General features: G+C 40.6%; 3 protein-coding genes across 3 annotated transcripts in view; all 3 read right to left on the minus strand.

The window, feature by feature from the left end:
• Window positions 1-190: 190 nt before the first annotated feature.
• The window catches only part of LOC140268344 (protein THEM6-like), a 138045-nt gene continuing 110348 nt past the window's right edge, over window positions 191-27887 (minus strand). Inside the window, exons 2-3 of the mRNA XM_072363157.1 lie at window positions 763-1268; window positions 191-649 (exon numbers count right to left, since the gene is read on the minus strand). Coding sequence (XP_072219258.1) covers window positions 542-649; window positions 763-1266 — 612 coding nt within the window. The 5' untranslated portion in view covers window positions 1267-1268 and the 3' untranslated portion in view covers window positions 191-541. The remainder of the gene's footprint in view (window positions 650-762; window positions 1269-27887) is intronic.
• LOC140268336 (uncharacterized) lies at window positions 3568-16674 on the minus strand. The gene is made up of 25 exons (XM_072363144.1): window positions 16631-16674; window positions 14874-15003; window positions 14272-14439; window positions 14043-14180; window positions 12828-12979; window positions 12554-12657; window positions 12276-12465; window positions 11328-11456; window positions 10443-10586; window positions 10171-10306; window positions 8796-8946; window positions 7980-8116; window positions 7777-7888; window positions 7102-7165; window positions 6781-6984; window positions 6419-6564; window positions 6214-6332; window positions 5848-5969; window positions 5668-5765; window positions 5117-5253; window positions 4807-4931; window positions 4531-4676; window positions 4304-4406; window positions 4081-4217; window positions 3568-3926 (listed from the first exon to the last, which is right to left on the minus strand). The coding sequence occupies exons 2-25, from the start codon at window positions 15001-15003 to the stop codon at window positions 3812-3814; spliced, it is 3207 nt and encodes a 1068-aa protein (XP_072219245.1). The 5' UTR covers window positions 16631-16674; the 3' UTR covers window positions 3568-3811.
• On the minus strand, window positions 16926-22650 carry LOC140268936 (uncharacterized). The gene is made up of 4 exons (XM_072363933.1): window positions 22547-22650; window positions 18931-18988; window positions 18118-18223; window positions 16926-17956 (listed from the first exon to the last, which is right to left on the minus strand). The coding sequence occupies exons 1-4, from the start codon at window positions 22562-22564 to the stop codon at window positions 17008-17010; spliced, it is 1131 nt and encodes a 376-aa protein (XP_072220034.1). The 5' UTR covers window positions 22565-22650; the 3' UTR covers window positions 16926-17007.

The raw sequence follows: 27887 nt of genomic DNA on the forward strand, positions 1-27887 counted from the left end.
TGCGCAAGAGAAACAGAGAAGTCTCTTAGTCATTTCACAAAGAGAGCAACGTTGACCAACTTTTGCTCACCAACACATGGAATGTATTGAGGGGGCCGTGTTATTTTGTTTCTCATTTGTGACCTTTGGTATTCATGTTGGTTCCATGGTTATTGTTTAACAATTTGTTACAGAAAAAAAACCTCAAAAATAAAGCAATTGATTTGCTTTATTGCAGCTGTAAGATCAGACAATTCATAGTAATATAACTTTTTCAATTACTAAATAAGTAATGATCATTTATCAGTATTTAAAAGCCCTGAAAAATATGCAACGTACTGTTACACCAGTGTTTCACATCTGTAAACAAATCCTAATACATCTGTATCCATTAGGGTTCATGTAGAGCCCATCTGTAAAAAGTGTAGCTTAAACATAAAGTGTAGGCACAACCGTGTATTAGTCAAGTGATCATGAGGAGAAATTAAATGTCTCTCTCAGAAGACTATGAATCATGGGCTGGCAAACCGACAAAAAGCCAGCACTTAAAGCTGCCCATCCCTTATTTGTTCTTCTCCTCTAGACCACTCTCAGCCCTGAGGGCTTGGCTGCTGGCAGAGATGAAGTTGACCCAGTGCTGAAGGTCATCTGGAAACTCAGGGCACTCCACCTGCAGGGAGAGAACCAAAAGTTAAATCTTTCATTCAGTGGCAGTCACTCGTGGTATTCATTCTGCAGATATGTCATTCCCATCTGTGCTGAAACAACCATTTCCTTCCTTACCTTTCTTTTGCACAGGTGCTGCATGATCTTGTCTGGACTGCTGCGTATGACGCTCTGCTTGCAGTACATGACGGCACACACCAACCCGTCTTTTGTTGACACAAACCTCTGCTCCAGAAAAAAGGCTTTGTCATCCCAAGAGACAATCCTGCTACGCAGCTCGTAGCTCTCTCCTATGCACAGAGCCCTGCGGTAACGAATGGTGGTGGCCCCCACCACCATCGAAGCTCTGAGGGCTCGCACTGCCTTGAACACACCATTACGCGTGTATAGAGAGAAGCGGGAAAAGTCACACTCCCTGAGGTAGCGAGCATTGTTCATGTGGCACATGTCGATGTCATGTGGAGTGACCCGGCCGGTTAGGACCTGCTCTGCTGTGACGTCCCAGACAGGAGGCTGAAACCAGGCCCGCAGGACCACCGCAGCCGCCCGCAGGAAGTACCACACATCCAGGCTGCAGAACAGGACCAGCAAAACGGCGAGCACCCACAGCACCCACCACATCTCTTCAAGGAAAGGACATACACAAGCAGAGGAGTTAATTATTGTAAATGTGATGCCATTACAGAGAAGTTTGAACAGATTCCACAAAGTAAACAAAAAAAAAGAATTTATATTACAGACAGCTACTGATAGTGCTGCAAAAGCCTAAAGGCCAAACCGAACCTTTATTATACATTATTTTGAAGTGCCCTGAGATGACATTTGTTCTGATTTGGCACTACATCTTTCCCTTTGTTTCTGTTGAATAAAAATCAAAGATGCTCATTTAAAAAAAGAAAAACGGACATAATCAAGAAGCCACGCTGTTGCACAGGAAAGTCTACTCTGTCATTAAACTTAACCACAAGCATCTGAGTAATGATATGTTTTAATAAAATGGGGTGAATTCAGGTAACTGAGTAAATGATTAGGATTCATAAAGCACATCTGAAACACCTCAGGAAACGTAGCATACACGACAGTGGTGTGTTGTATTATTCTTATATGAGAGATGTACCTTCCTGCAACTGGGAATTCACACTTAAACAACCCGATTTTGTGGAGTTTGGATCTACTACCTTTAGTTTGTCATTTATTTCTATTTGCCTTATTCTACCTCAGTCATCATTTTCTTATTACAACGTATATAACACAGAACGTCTGACATGACATAATATATATATACGCACACACACACGTAATATAAATGGTCACTTTTAGGCTATTAATCCACTACTGTATGTTTTGGTGCACCAGCTCGTGCGTGGCAGCTCCGAGTCAAAATTCTGGGGTGATATTCTCTCATAACCAGCTCGGCGATTAGAAAAAGGTGAAATCATCCCCGATTACTTTTATTGATCATTAAATATACGAACTTTTCAAGCAAGTTCACATTCTGATTGGTTTCCAACTGCACATCTGCTTGAAATTCCCTTAAAAGCTTGTAGGATAGATCATAAACTGAACCGTACTGAAATTCTCGTCTCTTTCATAAAATATGCTTGGATTTAATGTTTCATTCAGGTTTGTTCCCATTTCTGGAAGCAAGTTCCCCCCCCTTCGCCCCAGGCAGTTACCCTACAGACAGCAGATTCCTGTCATTCACGTCAAAATGAGTTTCACCAACACAGCGTTTCAAAAACCTGGAAACAGGTTTTGCAGGAAAGGCAGGCTGCCTGTGCACACACTGCTGCTAATTTAAACGAGTTAAGTTTCCATGCACTGACATTTTAATATAAATCTTTCCATATTATAGTTGACCATCAGTGGTTGCTATTAAATGTTTTTAGTTAATCCGAGGTTGTTACTAAATGCAGAAAAAGGCACATCGTGAATCAGTATCGCGGTCCCAGAAAGCAACAAAGTCACAAAATCACAATTTCAATGAGTTAGTATCACTTTGATACATGAGATTTCAGGAATGTCAAGCACAAGAACCTAAATTGTTGTTCGAAGACGTATTAACGTTCACTGGGTTGAAGTAAAAACACCTGTCGCAGCATTTAGGATAGTTAACAGCTATTTAACACATACAAACTGCAAAAAGTGAAAGTACAAAGTTCCAACTCACCCGCTGTCTGTGAGTCCCGTTTCCACTCGAATTCGCAGAGTCGGCAGCATTCAACAAAACTTACCAAGTACTTCCGGCAAGGGTTTTCGAAGTTAAAGCACAACGATGGAAGTGCTTTCGATGTTCAGTTAGAAGGGAGGCTACAAACTTAACTTCAAGCGGTTTATCTTTGAAGAATGTATAGCTGCTAATTTCAACGTTTTCGTAGGCCGACGGCATGCGGTTATCAAATTTATTTCAAACTAAACATTTAATTTTAAGGCAAGTAAGGTTTACTTCCCGTTGTTGACGTCACGTAAACGACGGGCAGCAATGATTGGTTGTTCCATCACACCCATAATTGCATTTATAAAGATTAAATTACTGTTGCATTTAAAAGTATATCAGCTTTAACTTTCATGGTTTGATAAAATCGGTTTAAATGTATATGCACTACTCAAATCACAAAAGACACTCAATCCGTTCATTTAGAACATGTAATTGGGAAAGGAAAAGAAAAACATTAAAATTGCAGTGGATGAAAAATAGTATTTATTTCTTAGTTATTCTTCACTTTAAAATTGAACAATAAACAGTACTTAATCCCTGAAAACTCTATGGAATATTCTTGAACATGGCGAAAAAATAGATAATACTTTAAATGCAACCATCGCTTCTCATCCCTCATACACACACACCATATGAAACTGCACAGCAAAAAACATTTAAAAAAAAAAAAGGAACAACTAAAACTATATTGAGGGGAAGTGCCTCATCATTTTTACCTTCATGACTGGTATGATCTTCTAATATTACACATTGAACTCAAACTAAAATGGCTTCATCATCATTCAAACATAACAAGATTTTCCAGCTTCTTGATACTGGTGTGAAATTAACACTAAGCAGCTGCATACCAACAGGCTAGAATCACATTGGAGCAGATTTATCACTCACGTCTTTAATTAGCTAAATCCAAATGTACGTTAAGTTTGAGTCCTTTTTTTAGCCACAGATTTACTGAATTTGACGAGATCGATGTTCCATCACCATTTTCTTCATGTCCCGGTCTGTTGTTATGTCACTCATTTCTAGCTCATGTCCTGGGCCAGCCATTGGTTCGTACTGGTGTCTGAAAGTGATTGAGTGGTGGTTTTACAATCCCTGCTGCAGTCTGTAACTACACTATAACCTCACTGTATTTTGGGCCAAAATGCAAACCTTTGGCTCCTTAACACAAAAAAAAATGTTGCTGAATTGTGTTGAGTTGGCAACAATAAGCTTACCGTTTGAGATGTTCCTCGATAGCTTTGCGCTCATACACGGTACCATACACCGTTTTCACCGGATCCACAAACATGTTCTTGGTGAGCGGACAAAGCAGATGCTGAGGTATAAACTGGGGCACGGGATCTATCAGTTTCTGGAGGAAAATAGAAGACGCACACGGATGTTAAGAGTAGGAATTTGTGTTAGAACGTTGACAGTTTGCTCAATTTGCTCCTTCACCTTCTCCATGTCATCCAGTGACTGTCCAGCACGTTCCTCTGTGTGTTTCTTGGCTTCTCGTTCGTACGTCTCACGGCCCGTCAAGAATTCTTCAGCCAAAATGCTTCCAAAAAATAAATGAATTCTTGTCTTTAACTCTTATGAATTTCACAGACTTTAGACATGGCATTTACACGGGACATGGTTATCCATATCCCTGTAATACAATATCCACGTCTGCATCTTACCTGTCCAGTGGATCTTCAGGCTCAGGGATGATGAGCAGTCCATACACAGCATCAAAGACCTCTCTCATGGTAATGTGGGCATTGTAGCTGCGGTCGAAGATGTTGTGGCAGATGCGGCCCACACTGTTGACGTTGCAGTGATACACCTGTAATCCTGTTAAGAAATACTTGCCACAAAAACGTACGACGTATAAACTGCAGCTTCATAACATGCTTTCAGACATTAAATGTGTCACATTTCATAACACCATCATTCTCTCCATCTTGGCAGGATACGCGAGTGACAAAACGAACGAGAGGAGGCTTCACTGGATAGTCGGGGCCAAACTGGCAGTAGAGCTCAAACACGCCCTTTTCATATGGTGTGTCGGGGGGGCCCTGCATGAGAATCCTCCAGAATGCTGGAAACAGAAAAAATAATGAACACTGCTTCTAAGAAAGAAGGAAATGTCTCTTCCAGTCTATGTGCAGTAGACTGTACTTAATAACAAACTGTGAATAAAACTTTCAATATGCATACAGAAGGCAAAAAAAGAAAGACTGGTAATGCAGGTCAAAGCAGGTCGAGTCAGACCATCTTACTTACAAAAGTCTGACTCTGAAGGAAAGATCCTAAAGAAGGGATGTGGGTCACAATGAAGACTCTTCAGCTCCTCCAGGATGCGTTTATCCTTTTCCATGAATCGCTCATTCTTCGACTCCTTAATCTTTTTTTTCAGGGCACTGTTTTAGAAGATATTTAAGTTTCAGATGTAATGCAGGCATACAAAGATTAATCTTCACTGTTCAAAACAATGGAAATGATAAATGTACACAGGTTGTGACTCCTCAAATATAAGGACTCAATCTCCAGATTTTTGTCATCCATCACATGTCACTTTTTGTCACAGTTCTGAGGAGTTGCAACCTTTAACTAGTCTTTTTAAACCTCGAAGCATTAAAGTTAATCCTAACTGGCTGTAATGGGAGAGAGAAAAGCACATTTTTGGGAGAAATAAACAGCAAAAAGACATCTGACAGTTTCCAATACAATTATATGACCAACATTTATAATGATACATTATGAAATTAGGTTAGAAAACTATTGTTAACCGCTTAACAAATGTAATATTGAGATGTGTAAAACTTGTTGCTCACCTCTCCGTCATGGTCACTTTGCTGTCTATCTGGCTTGGCATGGAGGTCTCTGGAGATTCATCATAACCATGAGCAGCAAAGATGCTCATTAAAGCACCCTGTGAAATAAAAATCAAAGAAACCCTGAAGACATACTCCATCCGTTTTTAGTAGATTTCTGCAGTTGACACTATAACCGACCTCAGAGATGGAAGATGCATCAAGTTTTTTCTTGGGTTTTCTCTGCTCCAAAGACAGAACCGTCTCGATCTCAAAGAGCTTCAGACCCTCTTTGGTTGTCTGTGGTTTGAAACAGCAACCGCCTTGAAGAAATTAAGTTAAACGGACCAAAAAAATAAATAAATAAAAATAATGAAGAAATAATCCTACATGTCACCAGCAGCAAAAAGCATAAAGTAAAGTCATCAATCTTATGGGCATATATGAGATTTTCTTGATATCTAGAAATGGTTTGGCCATAGCCACATAAGAATTTTACAGAATTCTGTATATAAAGCTTTGCGTAAATTCATTTGGAAATTATACCATCTAGAAGCAAAGTTTTACCTGTTGCATTGCTAATTCCATGCAGCATGGTGTTCTCCACATTTCCAAGAAGGATTGAATCCACAATGATGTCCAATTTGAGCAGTTTGGTTGTAACAGCAACTGGTTCTATTGAGGATCTAAGACCCGATGACAACAGATTATTAGGAAACTCCTTTTTTGGCTCATAGTGGGAAAAGAAAATGGCACAAATAAGGAAGTTTACCCAGAGTCATTTCCATCAGTGAGGCACATGATGCGGAGTCTGCAATCTGGAAACTTTGTCTGGACTTTCTCCAGCTCACAAGCTCCCCGTCGCAGTGCATCGTACAGCAGAGTACATCCACTCGCCTCAATGTTACGCATGTGCACCTAGAAATGTGGACAGTAGCACTCCTAAGCCCACTTATGAAGTATTTATACACAGTATAAAAAAAGAAATAAATTAAAAATATAAATCAGTCAGTACAATTGATTGGTTCCTCATAGTCCAAACAAGACTGGAGGCTGTACAAAGAGAATGGCCAACTCCAAATACACACGTCACCCTCAAAGTTCATGTTAAGTTTCTGACATCTGCACTTTTACCTTAAACTTTTCCAGATTCTCAGTAAATGTGTGGAGGGTTTTCACTATAGAGTCAAACTTCACAAGGCCAATGACGTGATGGAAGTCATACGCCATGCTTCTAGTGGCAAAGTTGTCGAACAGCTCTTTCACAACGTTGATTTTCTTTATGTCTGCAATTCCGTAACACTGCTCTTCCATGGAGGAACTGGTATCTATCAACACCTATTACATAAAAAAAAAAAAAAAAAAGGAAAATGAAAATATCTGCTTTGACTACTGTCATTTAGGCAGAAGATTCTTTATACAAAAAAAGGGTGGCCATCATCTTTTAGTTGTTACCAGTATCGCCTCCTTTGGAGCCCTAGTTGTGACAAATGTTGTGTCATCTCTGTGGTCACCGGTCCTGCATTACACAAACAAATAATGAGCAAAAATAGAAACAGGCAAGAAACTTTACAACCTAAAAATAAAAAAAAGTTAATCATAGGAAAGAATCGACAGGCAAACAAACCTGCACTGCAGAAAAAGCAAACTAGGCTCCAAAGGCTGATTAAATCTCAAATGGAATACTTTGGCACAGGCTTTAGGCAAAACTGAAGTTATGTGGTCCCACTTAATGGAAACCTTTGATAAAGTAATCAAGTGTTATTGCAATTCAAGTATAATGGAAGTGATGCACATTGCGCTGCTCTATGAAAAACAGACTATTTTCAGGAGCGTTCGACTGACATTTGAGAGTTTTTCCAATGAAATACGCAGAGTCTGGAGTGAGAAGGTAGATGACACACAAACAAGGTGGAAAGTAGTTCAACTTGGTTATGTTGCTCCATTCAACACTCAATCTGCAGTGCACTTTGAAACAACAAAATGCAGCATCTAAATATCTGTAGATAATCAAACTTCCACTGTCGTTGACCACTTATTGGTTCATGTCAAATTTTCAATTTCATGAGAAGGCTCCTTGATTCTGCAATTCTTTTGGCAAATTCATTTTGTTATGGTTCCTGTACTCACTTAGCTGCCAACTCATTCACATCCACAGTCTTTACTTTTCCATCAAGACAATCATGGACTTTGATCATATCAGGGCTTCCTTTGTCCCTATGCAGATAAAAGCCAAGGTTGTCTATAAAAAAAAATAAAAAGCATCAAAAATAACCAAATTAGATCAAATTTCAGCATGTTTTACTCATTGTTCAGAATGTAATCTGAAGTACCTTCACTGAGCAGAATAAGACGACTCTCGCCAACACCCATATCCTTCAGACGCAGAGGAGGAAGCACATTGAGACAAGGGACAGATTTCAGCCCTTCCACCATACTTCCAAAAGTCCGCTTAATGGCGACCTGATAGCTGAAATTTAATCGTAGAGGTTAGTGAAAATGTTGTGCTCGCTGTAATTCTTTCCCTGGTTCCAATCAGGCATTAAAACATGTACTTTTTAAAAATCTCTACTCGTAGAGCATGAACCGTGCACTGTACAGCATCCAATATGGAAACCTGACTCAACTCAAGACGTGGTAAGGCTGGTACTGCGTGACTGACCTTTGACCAGAGGCTTCTCTCTATGGAACGATGCATACAGTTGAGGGATAACAGGACGATGCTGTAGTTCTCTTTACAGTAATGTACTTTTAGAGAAACAAAATCTTGCTCCACTAAAAATCCAGGGGGATGGGGCCTGTCTTTGTGCCCATAACTTAGTGGCAAGTATTAAATTGTAAAGCTGATGTAACAAGTGAAAAACAAGTTTCTTGACAAGACCCATTTATATTTTGTTCTATGACATGTTCTTAACATTTTCAATGCATCTAGCGTCATCTACCCTAAGCCATTAAAAAAAAACAAAAAAAAAAAAACACGGCAAGTTGGTTCAATCTGCACAACATTAACATGGCTACAAATGTCTCATAATACATATTGAGAAACTTTAACCTGATTTAAACTGCAGAAAAAAGCCAGCGAGCTGCTCTACATGTGAGAAAGCAGGTGTGTAAGAACCTGCGGTTCAGATTCATTTGATGATACGTACTTCTGACCAGACACCTTGTCGTGATGAATCCAAAGGGGATATCGGCTTATATAACGAGGCAAGCTGAGAAGGATTTTCTCAACGTCAGCGGCTCTCTGTAATGAACTCTCTCGCAACGGCTCTTCAGTGCAGTTTGGAATTTTCTCCCCATCTAGTTGAAATGGCACAACAGGAAATCAGGTGCCAAATGATTCAACACTAAAACCCAACACACTATGAAGGCCAGTGGTTTTTTCCAGCACATCCATCCATCCATCCATCCATCATCTGCCGCTTATCCGGGGGTCGGGTCGCGGGGGCAGCAGCTTGAGCAGAGAAACCCAGACGTCTCTGTCCCCGGCCACTTCTTCCAGCTCTTCCGGGGGGACCCCGAGGCGTTCCCAGGCCAGCCGAGAGACATAGTCTCTCCAGCGTGTCCTGGGTCTTCCCCGGGGTCTCCTCCCAGTGGGACGTGCCCGGAACACCTCCCCAGGGAGGCGCCCAGGGGGCATCCTAACCAGATGCCCGAGCCACCTCATCTGACTCCTCTCAATGCGGAGGAGCAGCGGTTCTACTCCGAGCCCCTCCCGGATGACTGAGCTTCTCACCCTATCTCTAAGGGAGAGCCCAGACACCCTGCGGAGGAAACCCATTTCGGCCGCTTGTATTCGCGATCTTGTTCTTTCGGTCACTACCCACAACTCGTGACCATAGGTGAGGATGGGAACGTAGATTGACCAGTAAGTAGAGAGCTTCGCCTTCTGGCTCAGCTCCCTCTTCACAACGACGGGTCGGTGCAGAGCCCGCAACACTGCAGACGCCGCACCGATCCGCCCGTCAATCTCCCGCTCCATTCGTCCCTCACTCGTGAACAAGACCCCGAGATACTTGAACTCCTCCACTTGGGGAAGGATCTCATTCCCGACCCGGAGAGAGCATTCCACCCTTTTCCGGCTGAGAACCATAGTCTCGGCCAGCACATCCAACTAAAATTTGGGCTGCAATGACAGTGTCCCCCCCCCCCAGCATTTCCAGCAAAGACAAGTAGTAGAAGAGACTGTACTGCAGTTTTTGCATGCAAGTAAAATATTAATGATATAATCAGAAGAACATCTATCCCAAGTGATTTTCACCTTCATAGATCTTGACAAAAAGATCTTATTTTAACCTCTTACTTCAGATGATCTGAAATACCAGAACAGGTTTTTTTTTTTCCCCCTTCATATTTTGGAAACAATCTGAAATTTGACTGAAATAATCTGATAAATACAGTGACAATGATATAAATATAATACATTTTAGTATAAATATAAAAAGAAGAATATAGAAACTAAGTACATATAATGACCTGATAACATATTCAAGTAACAAAGTCGTGTCAAAACCTCTGTTTTACTTTTGATTTTCTGAAAAACATCCGTTCGTTCATAGACAGTCGGTACTCCAGGTACTCTGACTGGTTCACAGAGGTGGTGACCATCTCCAGACACCAGAGTGATCGGAGCAAAGACTTCATGTTCAGACTTCTGTTTCTGAAAATATAAAGTTACACGTAGATAATGAAAGCCGAAATTAATTTCAACGTCAACTAAAAGGTATCATGTATCCAGGCAAAATACTGGAAATGAGCAGCTGAGAGTTGTTGAAACTTAAATATCACAACTTTACCTTCTCTTTGTGCATGAGATGCGCCCAGCAGTACAGCGAGTTGTCAAAGACATCCTGGTCCTCGATGAATTTTTCCCCTCGCTGTGATCCCTGCCGGGGCAAAAGCTCCCTGAAGAGCATGTACAAGCCCTCCACAACCACAATCTGAAAGACATCAATCAGCACTGCTGAATGCACACGCAGAATAATTCAAGATTTTAAATCAATCTTCATTTTTCACAAAGAACATTTTCTATTTTTAACAACACCGCCGGTATTCTGTTCACGAGTTGTGTGATATTCTCCATCTCAGACCTTCTCACTCAGATGTTCTTATTCAGTCGTTCCCATTAGGGAAAAGACCAAATTATTTTCCATAGAAAGCTTGTACAGCTACAGCAGAACCCTGAGCTTATGTTTATGCATTTGGCAGACGCTTTTATCCAAAGAGACTTCCACTCATATCCCAGGTAGCACGAGGTACTGCCTAAGGAGGTAGTACCTTTCATGCAGTAACATTATGGACTTATGAACAGTCCAGATGGAAGAATTTAAACTATTTTAATAGCAGAAGCAGGGTGTATACTCATTCAACGGCCATTTGTGATATTATTTCTACCTAAACATGATTTAGCACAAAGAATATTAAGACAACAAAGAAATTCCCCGCACTGGTGAAGCGAGAGGAACTCGCACTGAGGCAGGGTCCAAAGACCCACTGCATGGCTCAGAGTTATGTGCGTTATCTGCAGGAAAGGTCTGGAAAACGCCAAGTAACCAAGTTTGGTTTTTTTCCCCTGACCCCTCCCTGTTTTCTAGCAAATATAAAAAAAATAAAATGAACAACTACCTAATGAATGAGTGCAATAATATAGATTTTCCTGCAGAATTAGACCATCTCATTACCTTCTGGTTTCTGGTGATCCCTTCGTTCCTGCAGAGTAACTGATGCAGACTTTGAGCGAGAGGGTTACATCCAGTCAGCTTTCGTATGTAGGCAATCAGTGAATTCAGGGTCGACTTTGAAAATTCACTCTGGAAGTAAAAAGTAAAACAGTGTAAAGGACACTTAAAAGAGGCAGATTACAATAAGGCAGTTTAGCTGCATTGTCTGATCGATGACTTTCTGAATCAAAACTGACAGCTTTCGTGTTTTTAAATTACCTTCAAATAGCTGCAGAGGACGGTTAAAACCCATACTTACTGAAAATTTACAGCAAATATAAATGCTTTAAAAGATTTAAAAAGTACAGCCTTTACTGATGGGAAAAATGTTTGTCCTGGGTGGTCAACATAGTGTAAGAGGAGATTTATTTGTACAAGAACCTATTCAGCAGATTTCCTTATTTGGCATTGTTCATTATTTTGAGTCCACATAATTTAAGTAATTGTTTCTACATTTATAAATATTTTATTCTACTGCTTAAGTGTCATCTGGAACTATGTAATATGTCGCACTTTACATACAGGTAATGTGAGTGATGATTAAGATTGGTGGAGTGATATGTAAAAAGGTCAGTGTTCAGTATGGGCCTACATTGGTTTTTGGTTGGAGATCAAAGTAAATTGAGACATGGCCGAAGTTGTCCCCGTACTCTTACTTTACCCACAGCCCTCCGATAGTTTATGCAAGACCATAATTAAAAACATACCAAACCTGGCCTTACAATAGGAAATGGTACTAGTTCAAAAATGATGTGACAAAGTTAACTAAAATGTATCATTACAGTAATGCACCGCTCTGCGTGTGACACACTGCCTTACACACTCCATTACTGGACAGGCATAACATCTCAATCCCCTAATGAAAGGTTTGCACCAAAAAAAAAAAGAAAAAAATGATAGACTGCTTACGACTGCGTGAAGTGAAGACAAGAACACACTGATTCCTTTCTGGGTTTGTGGCACCGAGGGCACGACATCGTTGATGTAGAAAGTCTCATCTTGTGGAGCCTCCTCAGAAACAGAGGACAGGGTGAAGAAAACAGTCGACCCTTCGGATATTCCACACTGTTGCAGAGTGCCACCGCCGGAGTGTTCACCTCTGCAAACACACACAAGATCACTACGAATGAAGGAAGCTTTTAAGGGGCAACAAACAAAAAATTTTAAATATCAATGCTTTAAATTACTTGTAATGAAGGACATTTGCTGGGACTCCACTTTCATTTGTCAGCTTGAGCTTTAGAGTCGACACTGTGTCACTTTCTAAGTCCACTGTCAGCTCAAAGTCTCCCTTCATGAGTAAAAAGAAATATGGTAAAGGCATCAAATCAATCCTTCAGATAGTGCCACTTCCAGCCCAGAACTCCATTTAGAGGGACACAAGGATGCATTTTATTTATTACACAGTCTAAAGAGATATTGGTACCTTTAATTGGTTAATGAGCACCATAGTTAAATTACCTTGAGCATGATGTGGCATCGAATAACAGCCGTTCCATACGTTTCACTGAGCTCTTGCTTTGGTATTTGAGGAGCATATAGTAGGTTTTCCTTTGGTGTAAATATGGCATAGATCACGGCACCATTTTCGATGTGTCTGTCTTTCAAAGACCCTGAATAACAACACAATCAAAAACTGAGTTTAATTTTGTATTATCACCCAACAGGTGGTTCAAACGGTTTCTGAAACCTTCATCTTTGAAATCATGTACACCCACTTCTGGCTGTTATTTGCCAGCTGTGTGGACACCAGATTGTGCGTCTACCCGACAGAAATATTTTAAATATCAACACTTTTCATGAAGCACTATGTTAACGCACTTCTAAACAAAAGCTTCCCCTGCCTCCCTGTGATGGCTCACACTTTGCCAAGTTGTCTTTAGGCAAAAGAATGTGTGTGTGACCTGAACGCATCATTAGAAACCAGGCTGTAACCGAGAGGTGGGAGAGGTTCACCATTACTGTAAACATGCACGACAATCTGCTGCTTCCAGCTTTCTCTGTGGGAGATAATCGTATCTGCAAACGCAGCCGAATGCATTTTACAGACAGCGAGTTGACATGTAGCCCCGATGGGCTGATTTTCAAGCACAATTTCTGACTGGTTTAGCTCTGTGACAAAAGAATCAGTCAAGTACGATAAAGCAGCTTTATTAGAAGTTTAGCTGCATTTAAAAAAAGAAAAAAAAAGAAAGAAAAAGCACGTGCAGAGTGCTTTGTCCCATTAGATTCGAAGTATATAAAAGCAGGAGTGATTTGAACTCCCAACCAGCTTATTTGGCTGTGTTAGTTTGGCTTTGAGAGCCTCAATTTTGAACGGTTTCTGTTGGATTAACACGTTTTCAGGCATTTAAAAAAAATAAAAAAATGTTCTGGTGCCATAGAAATATGCTGATTATAGAAACTCGAGACTTCCACACGTCCTCTCGCCTATAATGGTTTGGAAATCACTCGGCCTTCAACTACTAAGACAAATGTTTGCTTTTCAATGTATCTGAAATGTCTTCAGTTCTGTAGACCAGAACTCTGCCCTGACTCGACTGATCCATATACACACAGATGTGAAAAAGAGCACTATGCAGAAAGTATTCTAACTTATTTAAAAGGTATTCAGTCTTTCTTAAAATACTCCTGCATCTACAAAGCTCCCTCTTAAAGGCGTTCATGTCTGCTCACATGTGTTGAAGAAGGGATCATCTGTCAGAGGCATCCCATCGGCCGTGTAGAGACAGACTCCTTTGGTGTTGCCAATGTTTTCAAAGTAGCAGATCCTCAACATCAGATCCTCAACTGTGTTTTGTTCTGGGTCCAGATCTGTAGCATTAACATTTCACATGAATCGCCCTCAAATCGTTTACTGCGAATCAGTCAAAGGAATGGGCAACGTTAAAGGTGGCCACCTCACCTTTCAGATGCTTTGGTTTGGGACATTTAGGGTATGTGTACTGCAAACAGAAGGGCTGCAATGACTTCTGCACAGGTGCCACAGTCTGAACTGGCTGCTTTGAAGCTCTGAGTCTTTGAATGAGTTTTCTCATGGCAGAAAAACGATTCTTTTCCACATGACTTAAACCTGGAAAAGGTGAATAGACAAAAAAAACCTTTATATTGCAATTGTGTTAACATATAAGAGGATAAAAACATGTTAGACAAATATTTCAACTGGAAGTTCAATCCACCTCCAACAACTGAGTTTGCACACACACACACACACACACACACACACACACACACACACACACACACACACACACACACACACACACACACACACACACTGCCCATATGGCTGTGAAGTGAGGTCAAAATGTCTAATATGGTAATGAAGTGTAAGAGACTTAACTTTAAGATATTTAAATCCAATCCAAAATGTTCTTCATTGGGCATAATTCCATCAACAAACAAATCCTTAGAGCCAACGAAGCCTGATATTTTCAAAGCATCTGCCATGGAAAACTGAATATCTAACCTCACTTTTGAGATGGTTTTCATATTCAGCGCTCTTACCCATGTTGTTCAAATCCTCATCTGTGACCCCATCCAGGAAATCTCTTTCATCTTTCACACCCAGCTGCAGAAACTGGTTGTAGTAAGACTCCAGTCGGTGCTGCTGAAGCAGGTTGAATACTGCACTCATCTGAATAAAAAGCGCAGGGAAATTTTCTCTCATATTTAATCTCTTGTTTGAAAAAAGAACAAACAAACAACACACACCATGGCCACTTAAGGGCTTCGTGCTGTAGCAATGTGCGCATTTAGGTGCCACAAGGTCGCCATTACGTGTTCATAAGGAGAGGATTAATCTGGACCCTATGAATACTGCTAGTTCTGCATGTCCATACAATGTCATTCAGTTCAATCTAGAATGACTCATGAGCTATTCAAGAAATCTTGTGTAAACTGAATTTTACCCCACCCGTTACAGGATTACACAATGCATAAATACATCCAATCTATTCACCTGCCAAAGATGAAGCAATCAATGGCTAATGTTTTAAAAAACAAACAGAGGACGGAAAGGAGGCGGGTGGAGCAAGGTAAGGTCCCACCAGACCTAATTAACAATGACAGGTCCAGGGGAGAAGGGACTAACTGTGCACCAGGGCTGGTTTCTGTACACAGGCAGCTTTAACCAAGTCAACACAGTTTAAGCCTGAGAAAAACAAAGACACATCCCATGATGTTAGTATATCATTTAAGGAATCTAAGAAGATATGTTGATGACATGGCCCAAGTTTTACTTCCTTTTTGTCTGTCCGGCCACACACAAAGACACAGAACAACAACTAAAGGGAAAGAGTTACTGACTGCTTGCTTGGGTCTTTTGAGTTCTGACAAGCCGATCTCGACTTCAACAATACATGAAGCAAAGTAACTTAGCACGTAATATTTCTAATATTACATATTTCTAATATTACATGCTAATCTAACCTACTGCTTGATTAAAATAGCTTAAAAGTGTCAATCCTACCTTGCAGCAACAGTTCACAAATCAGCTTCTGTCGACGGATGGTGCGTTTATGTGAAAATGAAACTCAGCCTAGCAAATTGAAACCAGATATAATAAGCCACAACCCCCAAATGAAGGGGGAAAAAAATCTCCAAGTCTTTAAGGAATTATTGAGGACTTCAAATGTCTGAAGACAATTAAATTAATTATTTATTTTGCCGATTAAGACAATTTCCACAAATTAAACTATGACACAACCAAAAGCACCTTCAATGTATTGTGTTTCAGCCGTCTCATCTATGTACACTGAAAAATAAAAAATAAACTTTATAGATTAGCTATTTCTACATTTGCACTATTCATTAGCACTTATCTCTACCTTTGTTTATAGCAGTGTTGCTTTCTGTCACAATATACCCATAAACCGTGGCTGAACTGGAGGGAGCTGAGACATGACGGCCATGAGGGGGCTAAAACTAGCTAAAAAGTACAAGCGAAGTGTTTCCAATAAATTTCCACTGGAATTTGCAGAACCTGGCCTTCGACTGTAAAAAGGACTCTTTAGTTAAAATATCACTTGACGCAGCTTAAAAGTTACGGAAAAAATACGGCTTGTAGAGTTATAACATCTAAGACGTCAACTGACGAAAATAATGGCGGAAATCTGCTGTCTCCTCATCAACCAACTGTGTGTGGCACATTGACTTGGCGTCAGTCTTCCTTAAATTTCCTTATAGTTTGCCTGAAATGTAACTCTGTGGCAAAAAAAAAGCGTTACTTTTCGCAAATGAATTCGAAGAAAACCCTCACGTACCTCAACACTTCCTGCTGACACTTCCCAGTGAAAGGAAATCTTCCAGCCCTATCCACAAGTCAGAAACCGATTGTGCACTTTTAAAGACTTGATGCGCACTATTTCCACACAGGTGTTGTCTAACTACATTTTACCATTAAATTTTTTTCTGACTTATGTAAGTTGGTTTGATGAACAGGGTTACACAGGCTGTTGTCCATCCTAATAGAAAAGGAAGAAGGAAAAAACAACTCAAGTCACTCTCTTTATTGTTTTACAATTAATAGAAATACTCTTAAGAGCACCAGACACCACTTTTACAGCAACATTATATTTTCAGCCACCCACTCACAAACTTATACATGTTTTTTTTTTGTATTTTTCTTTCCACACTGAAATCATGTTGGCACTCTTGCCAGAGGAGCCTGCTGATGGAACCGGCTGAGAAACTGGGGCCGCGTCTGTGTGTCTGGGACACTACTTGGCTGACTTGTGGGACCCCCGTGTGTTTTTTTGGTTTCTGCAGATTGTGGCAGAGGGCATGTGTCCTGTGTCAGTGCATCCATGCCTTCTGGAAGATGTGAGGCATAATCTGTCAAACTGTGGCTCGTTAGGCTGTACTGTTTGTTGGCGTCCTTTCTCAGGTGGCCATTTTCGATAGGGTTGTTACTGTTCTTCCCTCTGACATCTTGTGCGAAAGTTTCACATATGGCTGAACTGTCAGAGCTACTTGTCTTTACACAATTATCAGCCTGCACTGCTGCTGACTCTGAGCTTCCTCCACTGCTACAATGCCGTTGCTCATTTAGGGTCCTTAATTTCTCTCTTTTTTTTGACATAGTATCATTGCTGCTGCCTGCCTCACAGACAAGACTGAGAGCAGAATCAGGTGACGGGCTGATATTGATATTTCTTGAATTCCAGGCAGGATTGTTTTTTCTCTCCTTTCGTGGCGATAAATCACACTCCGTCCTTGGCTTGTGAATACAGGATTGTGTTGACAGATGGGTTTCAAGGCAGGGTGAGTTTCTCTCAGCGTTTCTGTGAAAATCCAAACAAGTCCTGCCGTGGAGAGCATCATCATCTTGCTCTGGGGAAAAACTGCAGCGATATTTGCTTTTTACCAACTTCTGGTCAGGGATGAGAGCGCTGTTTGCATGCCCTGAGGATTTGGCTGACTTGCTGAAAGCTGATGTGAGCCTATGTGAATGAATCTTGGACAGAGAGGTCTTGTCAGGAGGCCGTCCAGATGGTGGCCTCGGTTTTAGCTGACACAGGGGAAGAGGTCTTAAGACTGATATAGGAGTCAAAGGTAGCAGAGTGTCAGGTCTTTGTCCTGCTGACAGTCTGGGGGAAATGAATCAGAAGAGAGATGCATCAAGAAATATGCTCCACTCATAAATCAGTAGCACCATAAAGTTAGATTAAAAAGGACTGAATTGAACACGTAGGGCGCAATCGGAAAGCAGGTATTAATCAAACGTGGATTAAATATCAAACATACTAACCTGAAACTGTTTTTCACTCCCTTCACAGACGGAGGAGACGAGGCTGCAAACAATGATGGGAGGAGCTCCAACTCATTTTGTATAGCTCCTCTCAGCTCTTGCAGCTCTGCAGATGAGCAAACAAAGAAGAGTCGACACAATCAGAAGCTACTGTTGTTCAAATGCATTTAGACAAAAAAAATGTAGACTTTGTCAGACCACAGGACAGTTTTCCCTTCAATCCATCTTAAATGAAGTCGGGCCCAGAGAACGTAGTGGTGTTTTTTTCAGAAATGTATCTAAATCAGTGCAGATTTCCTTTGAGAAATCTTCAAAAATTGAAATGATATAAACTGAAGATGGTGAAATTCTGTAGCATTGAATTCAGGAGCAATTCCCTCACTGAGCGGTTACCTCTTCACTATCCTCACCTCTGAATGACTCATTATCTGTGATATGTTCCACCAGGTGCCTTGTTTTCCTCCTTTTTCTCTTTTTGTTTCTTTTGCTGACATTAAAAATCTTTTTCAATCTTTTGTTGCCCCCATCCCGCGTTTCCCAAAACATATCACTGGCATCAAATTTAAACAACAACAACGCCATAAAAAACGGTTGAGTAAGTGCAATCAGAACTTTATTCTCATTGTATTTTTTTCCCCAGACTTGTGCTCTGACATTGTATGTCATGCCTATGAGCTGACAGCAGATAACAGATTTGACCTGTGCCCATCAGCTGTAGAGTATTTTACCAATTAAACATTAAAGTGAAGTATTTTTGCAACAAAACAAGACTTTGCCACCAGATGGCAGCAAATGCCAACATTGTTTCCTCACCTGAAAGCGACGGCTCAGATTTCTCTGACTCACTCTGATACTTTTGTTTTATATTTCCCTGAAAATAAAAAAGACAAGACAAAGAGTGAAATATTAGGTTATGGTTGCAGTTATAGTGCACAAAGTGGGATACATCGGAAAAATGAATGCTTTAAACGCCTTCAAGAAAAGAAAAGAAAAGAAAAGGATCGAGGATTAAAAATAACACAGGCAGGGAGGGGAAAGGAATGCATGTGTGTGAGTGTGTCTGTTAGAGGAAAGAAACCACTAAACGATTGAACAGCAGAGTTTCATCATAATTTGGCTTCTGACATCTACATCCATAGCAAATGAAAACCATGGCGATTTGTGTGTATTTGTGCCCAAAGCTTGCAAAACCAAAGAGCCGAATTCAGAGTGTGTCCTTGTGTGTGTTTGTTTCGAGTGACTGGCCAGCTCCGCTCCTCATTTTACACCAGCACAAATCCTAATGAGAGCCTTTATAGCAACCACAGACCCTCGCACGCACACATGCAGAGATGTACAAACACACACCAAGTAACCAGGAGACTGACCGTAAAAACCCATATCTTGTTCTGCTCTCCCAGTGGGATTCAAACCCAAACCTCCCGGTGTTGTCTTTCAGAGCTACAGCCAACAGTTCTAACTGTGTCTCTGACAGTGAAGAAACTGAAATCTAAATCAAATGTGTGGCACACGTTCTCTGAAAATAGGCTTTACGGCCCATTTGATTGCACAGACATCCTGATGTTTGAGGAATGACTATATGTTTAAGTCACTTCTCTATTACTTGAAAACCCAAATTCACTACTGCAGAGTCCACATGCACAATCTGGCTGGAACTAGTATAGCTGACATTTCCTCTTATTCTTAGTAATGGTTTTGCTGGTTCTGCAAAGCCTGATCCACCAGCAAAGTTCTATCAGCAAGTAAGACAAACTATTCTGGTTTGTTTTATATGGCAGGATGGGTTTACGCAGGCCTCCTCGTGTCTTTTAATGAACATGTACGAGGCATATTTTGATCACATCATATATGGTGTGACCTTCATAAAGTCAGTGCATGGATAATAAATAATGGAAATGCATCACCATACAGAGGCTAACAACGTTCTCTCTGCTGCTACACTGTAACTTTAAGCTGTGACCTGCATTTATCTGCACAATGAGACAATATTACGTGGATTACAGCAGGCTGGTGGCGTGGGAGACAGCTATGAGCCGCGGTGGTGGGGCTTTGCACAGCTGCTAATTCCAAATACGGAACATGAAGGCTGAAATGCAGCAGCTCCTGTGACAATCACTCACTGTCTGAAAGCCCCTTTAGCAATCTCATTTATCACCTGGACCACAATCAGTCCATCTGTGCTCAGTTTAGACCAGCAGAGGTGCATCAAAGTCAGACCACGCCTTTCGACCAAAATGACAAACTCTCATCCCGCATCACTGATGTGTCACAGGTCACTGTGACATTTTGGCCGCGTGGAGGCAGCTTGTATCTTGAACAAGCTTGCTTGAGTTGACTTGAAAGCTCCACATAAAACAAAGAACAGGAGATAATGAAGGCAGCTAATTACAGTATCAGAATAAGATAAGTAAGCAGAGTCATCATTCCTCCTAATCCCTGGACAACATGCATAACTTCTTCAGAAAATATCTACCTATTAATAGATCAGATGGATTAATGAGTAAAGCTGCAGTAAGAGTGCAGCGACACCTTCAGGGTGTAGGAATACAACGTCTGTTTTACTTGACTGACTTCATACTCTACTCAAAGGATCTGTGGAGGTATGGATGTGGGAGTTACTCTTAACTACTGCAGTTTTGGAGCTGGTCCAAGCCACTTTACAAGCCCCCCCCCCCTGCTAATGAGTCATTATGAAAGGTGTGTAGAACCAATATAACCGAACAATATAAACTAAGTGTCTAATGCAGCTCTACTCAGTAGCCATTAAAACACTAAAACTTAATTGCATAAAATAAATAAAATGGGTAGATGTCTCAGCTGTGTCAAACACAGGGGATATAACACACATCGGTGCATCGTCTCAGCTGAAAAGAAAAAGCAAATTGGCAAATCCAGTTGCTCGTCATCTGGACATTTTTCAAACATTGTGGTTGATAAGGAAAACTAAAAAGATTTCACTACGTAGAACAGGCCTTTGGGCACATAGCAGACGTTAATAATCATGATCTGAAAACTGTTACCAACTTCAGATGTTACCCTGCTTGTCACTATGTCACTATGTCAATTGTTCCTCTTTGGATGAGAATCCAAATTCCTTTTGTCTTGCAAAAACATGTAACGCAAGCTGATAACCGAAGATTACTCTACTGTGACCACTTCTTTTCCACTTGTTTTTTTCAGGCATTTCAACTCACTCGCTCCCCTGTTTAGCCTCTCTACGGTATATCCCTTTATGACTGCCAGAAGGAGTGGATGAGAAAAGCCTTGGACTGGATTATTGATGAAAACAGCCATATTTAAAGGTAAGACTTAAAGGTACGCCAAAAAAATCGCACAGAAGATCCTGAGGGCAAGTTATAGTGCCCTTCCTTCCAAGAGCCAAAGAGTTATTGTGGTTAATGAGGCAGCTACGTCTTGCACAAAACATCTTAAACATCATCCAATGTGTCAGCGACTAGAGGTGCACGGTAAGTTCATGCCATGCTCAAACAAATCACTTGCCTAAAGAGGTAATTATCTTACAGGGACTGAAAATGATTCCACATTAAACCTGAACATCACTTTAAAAAAAACAAACATGAAAACAACAGCAACACTCACACCCTCAGGTTTTATTGGCTTGAATGACCCTACTTTAGGTCAGGAAACCCTCCTCATCCTCCTTCACCAGGTTTTTACTTGAAACACCTTTCCCTTTTGCTGCTTTGTTTATTTTAGTAAAGGGACCTTCACGTCACGACTGTGTTTTTTTTAAAAAAAGGCTTCGCAGCCATAGAGTTTGAGAACTGGAATTTAGCAATATTTCAAATTCTGCTTCCAAAAAAATAAATATCCAACAATGAAAACACTTCCAGACAGTCGTACGCTCAAATAAAGGGAACAAAGACCTGATTTCCACATCTGGTCTGCAGACAAGTCCTACATCTGGCTCAACTTGCTATGTTTCTCTCATGCAAGACGGTGTAGTCAGATTATAGATATGAAAGCACGTGTGCTTCACCTCGTGTGATCCACATCCTGTATGTGCCTAAGAATGTCCAAATCTACATCATTTTAGAGAGAGAAATTGGCATTTCCCAACACAGCAACAGCTTTTGAGCTTTGAGGGAAGCTTTGCAGTTCTCTTTTGCAAGCGCGACGAAGACTGTGCATGTGTGCGCGTGTGATTGTGTGCGTGGACACCTTGGCAGGGTTTCAGTGCCAAGACAGCCCGTCTACATGAGGGATTCAAACGCAAGGAAAATAAAATCTTCTTAGGAAAGAGAGTGCTAATGCTACTGTTTGAGTTTAATGGAGGTCATCAGGATCGTAGAGAACACTTGATTCAATGACTTCACAGTTGCACTGATAACAAACACTGAAACTCAAACTTGTTATCTGGTACAGTCCTGACTACTGGGTTTGGTAGTAAGATGCTTTGAGCTCTTACCTTTAAATCCTTTATCATTGCAGTCAATGCTTCACATTCCCTCAAGAAGATAGACCTACAGTGTAGATAGATAGATAGATAGATGGATGGATGGATAGATAGATAGATAGATAGATAGATAGATAGATAGATAGATAGATAGATAGATAGATAGATAGATAGATAGACAGACAGACAGACAGACAGACAGACAGACAGACAGACAGACAGACAGACAGACAGACAGACAGACAGACAGACAGACAGACAGACAGACAGACAGACAGACAGCATAAATCAGCAGGTGAACTGCTCAGAGTCTATTTCTGCAGTTTTCTAAATGTACTGAGGAAACTGTGTCTTATTTTCTTTCCCCTCCCTCTCCCCTCTACACTTTCTCCCGCTCTGGTTTCATAACCATAGCAGACATTTTTCAGTTCCTTCAAACGAAAAAGGAACCCTCTGCCAACTTGGTCTGGTCTGGGATCCATTTTCTGACAATGGGGTCTTTTGTTCTGGTCTAGTCGGGAAATGGGAGAGAGAAGGAGAGACAGGGAAGGAGAAAGAAAGAAGGAGGCACTTTTCCAAGGTTATTCTAGTGGCCGCATAGCCCTGCAGGCCTCAAAGTGAGGGATGGAGAGTGATGAAGGCACGGTATGCGACAGAGGCCATAGGTAAAGATTGACAGTGACACAAAACGAGAAGATTCGTGAAAAAATGAGAGCGCTTCCAGGAACTCATGCTCAAACTCACAGAGAACACATAATTAGGTCATTTAGGATAATATGATTTTACTAGTATGACATGCGACATTCACTGTATCCAGCTGTTATGCAGGTTTAATTTCTTAAGTTTGAAACAAGCCAAACAGTTCGAAAAAAAGGCTTGTTAGGCCATAATTAAGATAAAAGGAAGGGGGAAAAAGGAGAGATGATGAACAAGTTCTTCGAGCTGACACTAATTCGTTAAAAACAGATCACTTAATTTCAAAATAAACAGTCAACTATCAGGGCACAAGACAACTATCATAGCGGCATCAGAACTTTAATACTGAAAATTTAATTCAAATATTACATTTGAAGTCATCAGAACAAATATGAGAGTTAATTAAAACAAGTAATTAATAGTTTTCTCTTTCAAACATAACACCCACTCTGATGGATTTGCCCGATAAATTCTGTTGTTAGTCCAAAGAAAATTGTTATTGCATACAAAAGAGTTTGATTGAGAGAACTATGTGAAATAGATTATTTGAAATTATTTTATTAATTTTAATTTGAGGTCTAATTCAAATGTCAAAGCTGATGGTTTCGTCATCAAAAGTCTCGCGGTACTACAGCAATTTGTTTTCATGCCAGTTGAGGGCAGCAAAAACATGTAGTAATGACATTACTAGCATATTTACGATGGCGTGAACGGTGATCTTGTAACTAAGTAGTTGCTTTTTTAAACACAGCAGGTACTTGGCAATGTTCAGTCCTAACTCTGATATCTAGTTTCCAACTTCTCAAGGAAATGTCTGCCATGTAGCAGCTAAATGTTCTGTTGTATTCAGGGGGCAGGTCCTGAATTTGTCTGACTGCAGTTTGGTGCTCAGACGGTAGAGTTCAGTAGGCTTTTAGTGATTTGTCATTGAAAAGACCAGCCTCCTATGGTTGGGATATGTGCAACGAGAGCAGTAAGCCTCACATGTAAGCATGTCCCTGTGCACTTCATGTTGTTTCATATTGTCAGCTCTGTGGACCTTACCTGAGGCGACTAACCACTCCGTGAATCTCATTAACATTCAGTTTGTCTCTAATTTCTTCAATCTCTTCTTCAGCACTGGACTGGACTGAACAGTGAGAGCTTGGCCTGCAGGAAGAGAGACGAAAAGAGCAAACTATATTCTCTCCATTTCTGAAGGCCATGCTGATTCTTCTTCACCAGTGTCTCTAACCTGCTGGGATTTTCAGTATCTTCAGGGTTGCTACAGTTGCTGTAACAGATGTCCTGGTGACCAAGGGCGTAGTTTACCGTCTCAAGTTTGTGCCGAAACAGGAGCTCCTCCACATCCCTGTTACAGCAAAAGCAGAGATAAATGCTGAGCCTGTAGATAACAGATTAATTAATGTACTTTTCTGTAATATGCACAGCCCAGGGCAAGGTGAAAGTGTTGATAAATATAAACTTAAAAACATTATCTTTATACTAGCTTTTGGTGCATTTTTATAGACATGTGACTGAAATATAATTTCTTGTTTTGCCCATTTTATTGATTTTCTATATTAGCTTTCTTTCATTCAGTTTATATCAACCACCGTCTTCTTAAAACCTGCACAAGTAATCTATGGGATATTTTTTCACTATGCAAAATTACCTTTCATGTTCTTTCAGCACCATAAAGCCAAATCATGGAGTATCACTAGAGCAAAACTATTGCCGAATGTGTGTGTGAATTTATGCAGAAATACGCACAAGTGTATTCAGATCCAACTCTCAGTTTTGTCAGACTTGATTGTCATCTTCCCCCTAAAAAAACGTTGCAGCTACAGGTAAAATGGCAACCTGGTTCAGCCTGCATAATTTTATAGTCTTTGCTTTAGGGAAAATTTGTCTTTTCATGCCACTCTGACAATTACATGGAGCTTTGTGCATGTGGGTGGGTTGCTGTGTGTATGAAGGAAGGCTGTGACTGGCCGGAGCATCAGGACCACACAAGACGAGGCCAGTGAGATAAATCGGTTGACATTTACAAGGTACACACCCATCCACCTACGCTCATATGAATCTTATGCACAAGGTGTGACCAACAGTGTCAGCATGTCCTGCTGAAACAAGTTGTGCCATTTCTAGGAAAGTTTTCTCAGCAAACATGTCTGGCAAATCAAATTAAAAAGAATGAAAATGCACAAAAAAACATTTCCAGCAAAGGGCAAGAGACCAGTATTTTCTAAATTTCCATTCCAACAAAGCATATTAAATTGAGCAAAGCTGACAAACAGAGGGCTGCGGTGAAGCTTTGTTAAGTGGAAGTGTTGTTCCTTCAATGTGTGTTGGGTTTACTCCTGAAAGCCATTCAGCTGATGTGCATTTGGGACTTAGCCTAATTGAATGATCAAAGGCTTGAAACACACACATACACCCAGTGCCATGCTTCAAGGTCAACAACTACACTGAAGCCAACTTCAAAGAGGAAATGCGATTTGCACTGGCACCGTCTGTGTGGCACCACTACTTGTTTTGGCACTGTTCCCACACAGTCACTAACAATGGGGGCACATTTCTCAGACTGAAAGGGACTTTTTATAATCCATTTACATTCTAGCCAAAGCACTTTACAAGAGTGACTTGTGACGTGTGAGCAAGCAAGATTTCCGTCTGTGTTTTGCTTCACTTGTCTCAGACACTCTGCTGTTATGGCCATCGGACCTGGAGTCTGTTGGGAACTGGATTCTCAGCTTAGACATCGGGCCTCTGAGATTAGTTCAAAATAAATCCCTGCCAACCTGGCTGTCTTATGGAACACATCTTTCTTTTGATGTAAATTTAAAAAAAAAAAAAGATTCTATTTCAACTAAGAATCAGTGGTTCTGTAAGTGGTGTTGACAGCAATGTGGCTCTGGGGTTGGCAGTGCCATTTTTCAGGTTTGGACTGTCAAATATGCTGAGGCCCAGACGTCACATAGCAGGAGATGTAACATCAAGCGTGGCAAATTAACTCGTAGTTGGTTTACTACAATTTTTTTGGTGTTTGATTTGAAAGGAAAAGTCAGAGTTCTTAATTCCATCACTAATACGAGAGAGATCTGTGATCTCTTGCTCTGCTCTCTCTCTCTTTCTCTCTCTCTCTCTCTCTCTCTCTCTCTCTCTCTCTCTCTCTCTCTCTCATATAATATATCTTATGAACAAAACTCAAAGGTAGTTGCTATTAAGTGTATACAAACCAGCTCTGCATGTACACAGTGAAATTAGCCAAAAGAAAGCAACATCAGTTACATGGAAATTAAATGATGTTAAGAAAAAGCAGCGCCTAGAAGTTCTTTTGACGAGAGTAATTTAAGTTTGCAGATCTAAGTTCCATCTTTTTCATTCACAATATGTGTATTTTCAGTGCAGCGACACTTTCCTACATATCACTTTGATCATTCCAGTGTGGTCAATTCATTCCAAACAGATTTATTAGTCATTACTTTATCTTACTCTAAAGCCTGTGTCACAATATGTACTGCAGAAAACTAAAACAAGTTCTGTTTTTTTCCAATAAACTGAAACTTTGATCCAAGATGAGATTTACTAACAACTAATTGATAGATTTTGATATATAATATAACATATCATATTTACAGTGACCACAAGACGCCTTGATGTTGGATCAGGTACAGCTTTGCTGCGCATGTGCCAGAATGATGTAATGCTGAGTTCAAAGGGTAAATTTGCAAACATGCTAATCATCATGATGTTAAAACTAGAAACAACAACAATTTTGACATCATAGTACTGTTAGTCTCACTACAGACTTACACACACTTACTCACACTGCTGTAGACCATTAGTCTTGTTTCTCATAGGACGACATGTCATCTTACGTTTATTCCTAACAATACTTCCCCAGATGGCAGCATCACCAAGGCCTTAGAGGGACTCACATCACTCTCTGCAGAGCTGGCAGAAAACTCAGGGATCAACGATCCCTTCACTGGCACAATGAATCAACAGGTAGAGAGTGATGATGACGACCAGCTACTCGAGGATGATGGCGACAAAGATGCAGATGACTTTTAAAGTGCAAAGCAGTGCCTTGCATGACCCCGAGTGAATTCTCAATGATTTATTTATTGAAAATCTATATCTATATACCGTATACATGTATTCCTAAATGTGTTTAATCCTTCTTTTTCTCTTGGCATAAACAGGAGGGAAATGTTAGAAAAATCATGAAGTTATACTGTGAGAAAAAGCTGTACTGTGTGATGGGGGGAGGCTTTCTCCTATCTTTTAGTTCTCATAACATTGTGTGGCGAGTGATATTGTTTTTGTCTACTGTCTGAACTCGATTTCTCATAACACTGTGTGGCTAGTGAGAAACAGAAATAGCAATAGTATCATTTTTTTGAAAGCAGACAACTCTGGGTCGTCTTCCTGATAGGTTGTGCAGACTTGTCTCCTTGCTGCAAGAATAAATGGTTTGTGTTAATTGTCTCCAGCAACGCTGAGTCTCATTTTGTCAAGCTAGAAAGTAGAAAGATGGACATGCTCACAATTACACCAGTCACTGGTTCGTGAACTGCCATTTTGAAGCCTTGACCTTAGCATTTGGCTGATGCCACATTTGGTATTTTTGCAGCTTCCATATTTGGATAAGAGGGTGGAGCTGGAGAGC

The sequence above is a fragment of the Leuresthes tenuis genome, unplaced genomic scaffold (genome assembly GCF_036924035.1).
Source record: "Leuresthes tenuis unplaced genomic scaffold, fLeuTen1.0.hap1 SCAF_14, whole genome shotgun sequence".
NCBI classification, from domain to species: domain Eukaryota; kingdom Metazoa; phylum Chordata; class Actinopteri; order Atheriniformes; family Atherinopsidae; genus Leuresthes; species Leuresthes tenuis.

Bases quoted from the DNA above. Each gene is read 5' to 3' on its own strand.
- LOC140268336 (XM_072363144.1), bottom strand. From the start codon at position 15,003: ATGAGTGCAGTATTCAACCTGCTTCAGCAGCACCGACTGGAGTCTTAC. The intron at 6,333-6,418 runs GTAAACTTCCTT...ATCGGGTCTTAG, and splicing joins ACTGATGGAAATGACTCTGG to ATCCTCAATAGAACCAGTTG. The intron at 3,927-4,080 runs GTAAGCTTATTG...AATCACTTTCAG, and splicing joins ATCGAGGAACATCTCAAACG to ACACCAGTACGAACCAATGG.
- LOC140268936 (XM_072363933.1), bottom strand. The intron at 18,224-18,930 runs GTGAGGAAACAA...GCTCATCTGCAG, and splicing joins ATCTGAGCCGTCGCTTTCAG to AGCTGCAAGAGCTGAGAGGA. The intron at 17,957-18,117 runs GTTAGTATGTTT...CATTTCCCCCAG, and splicing joins GGAGTGAAAAACAGTTTCAG to ACTGTCAGCAGGACAAAGAC.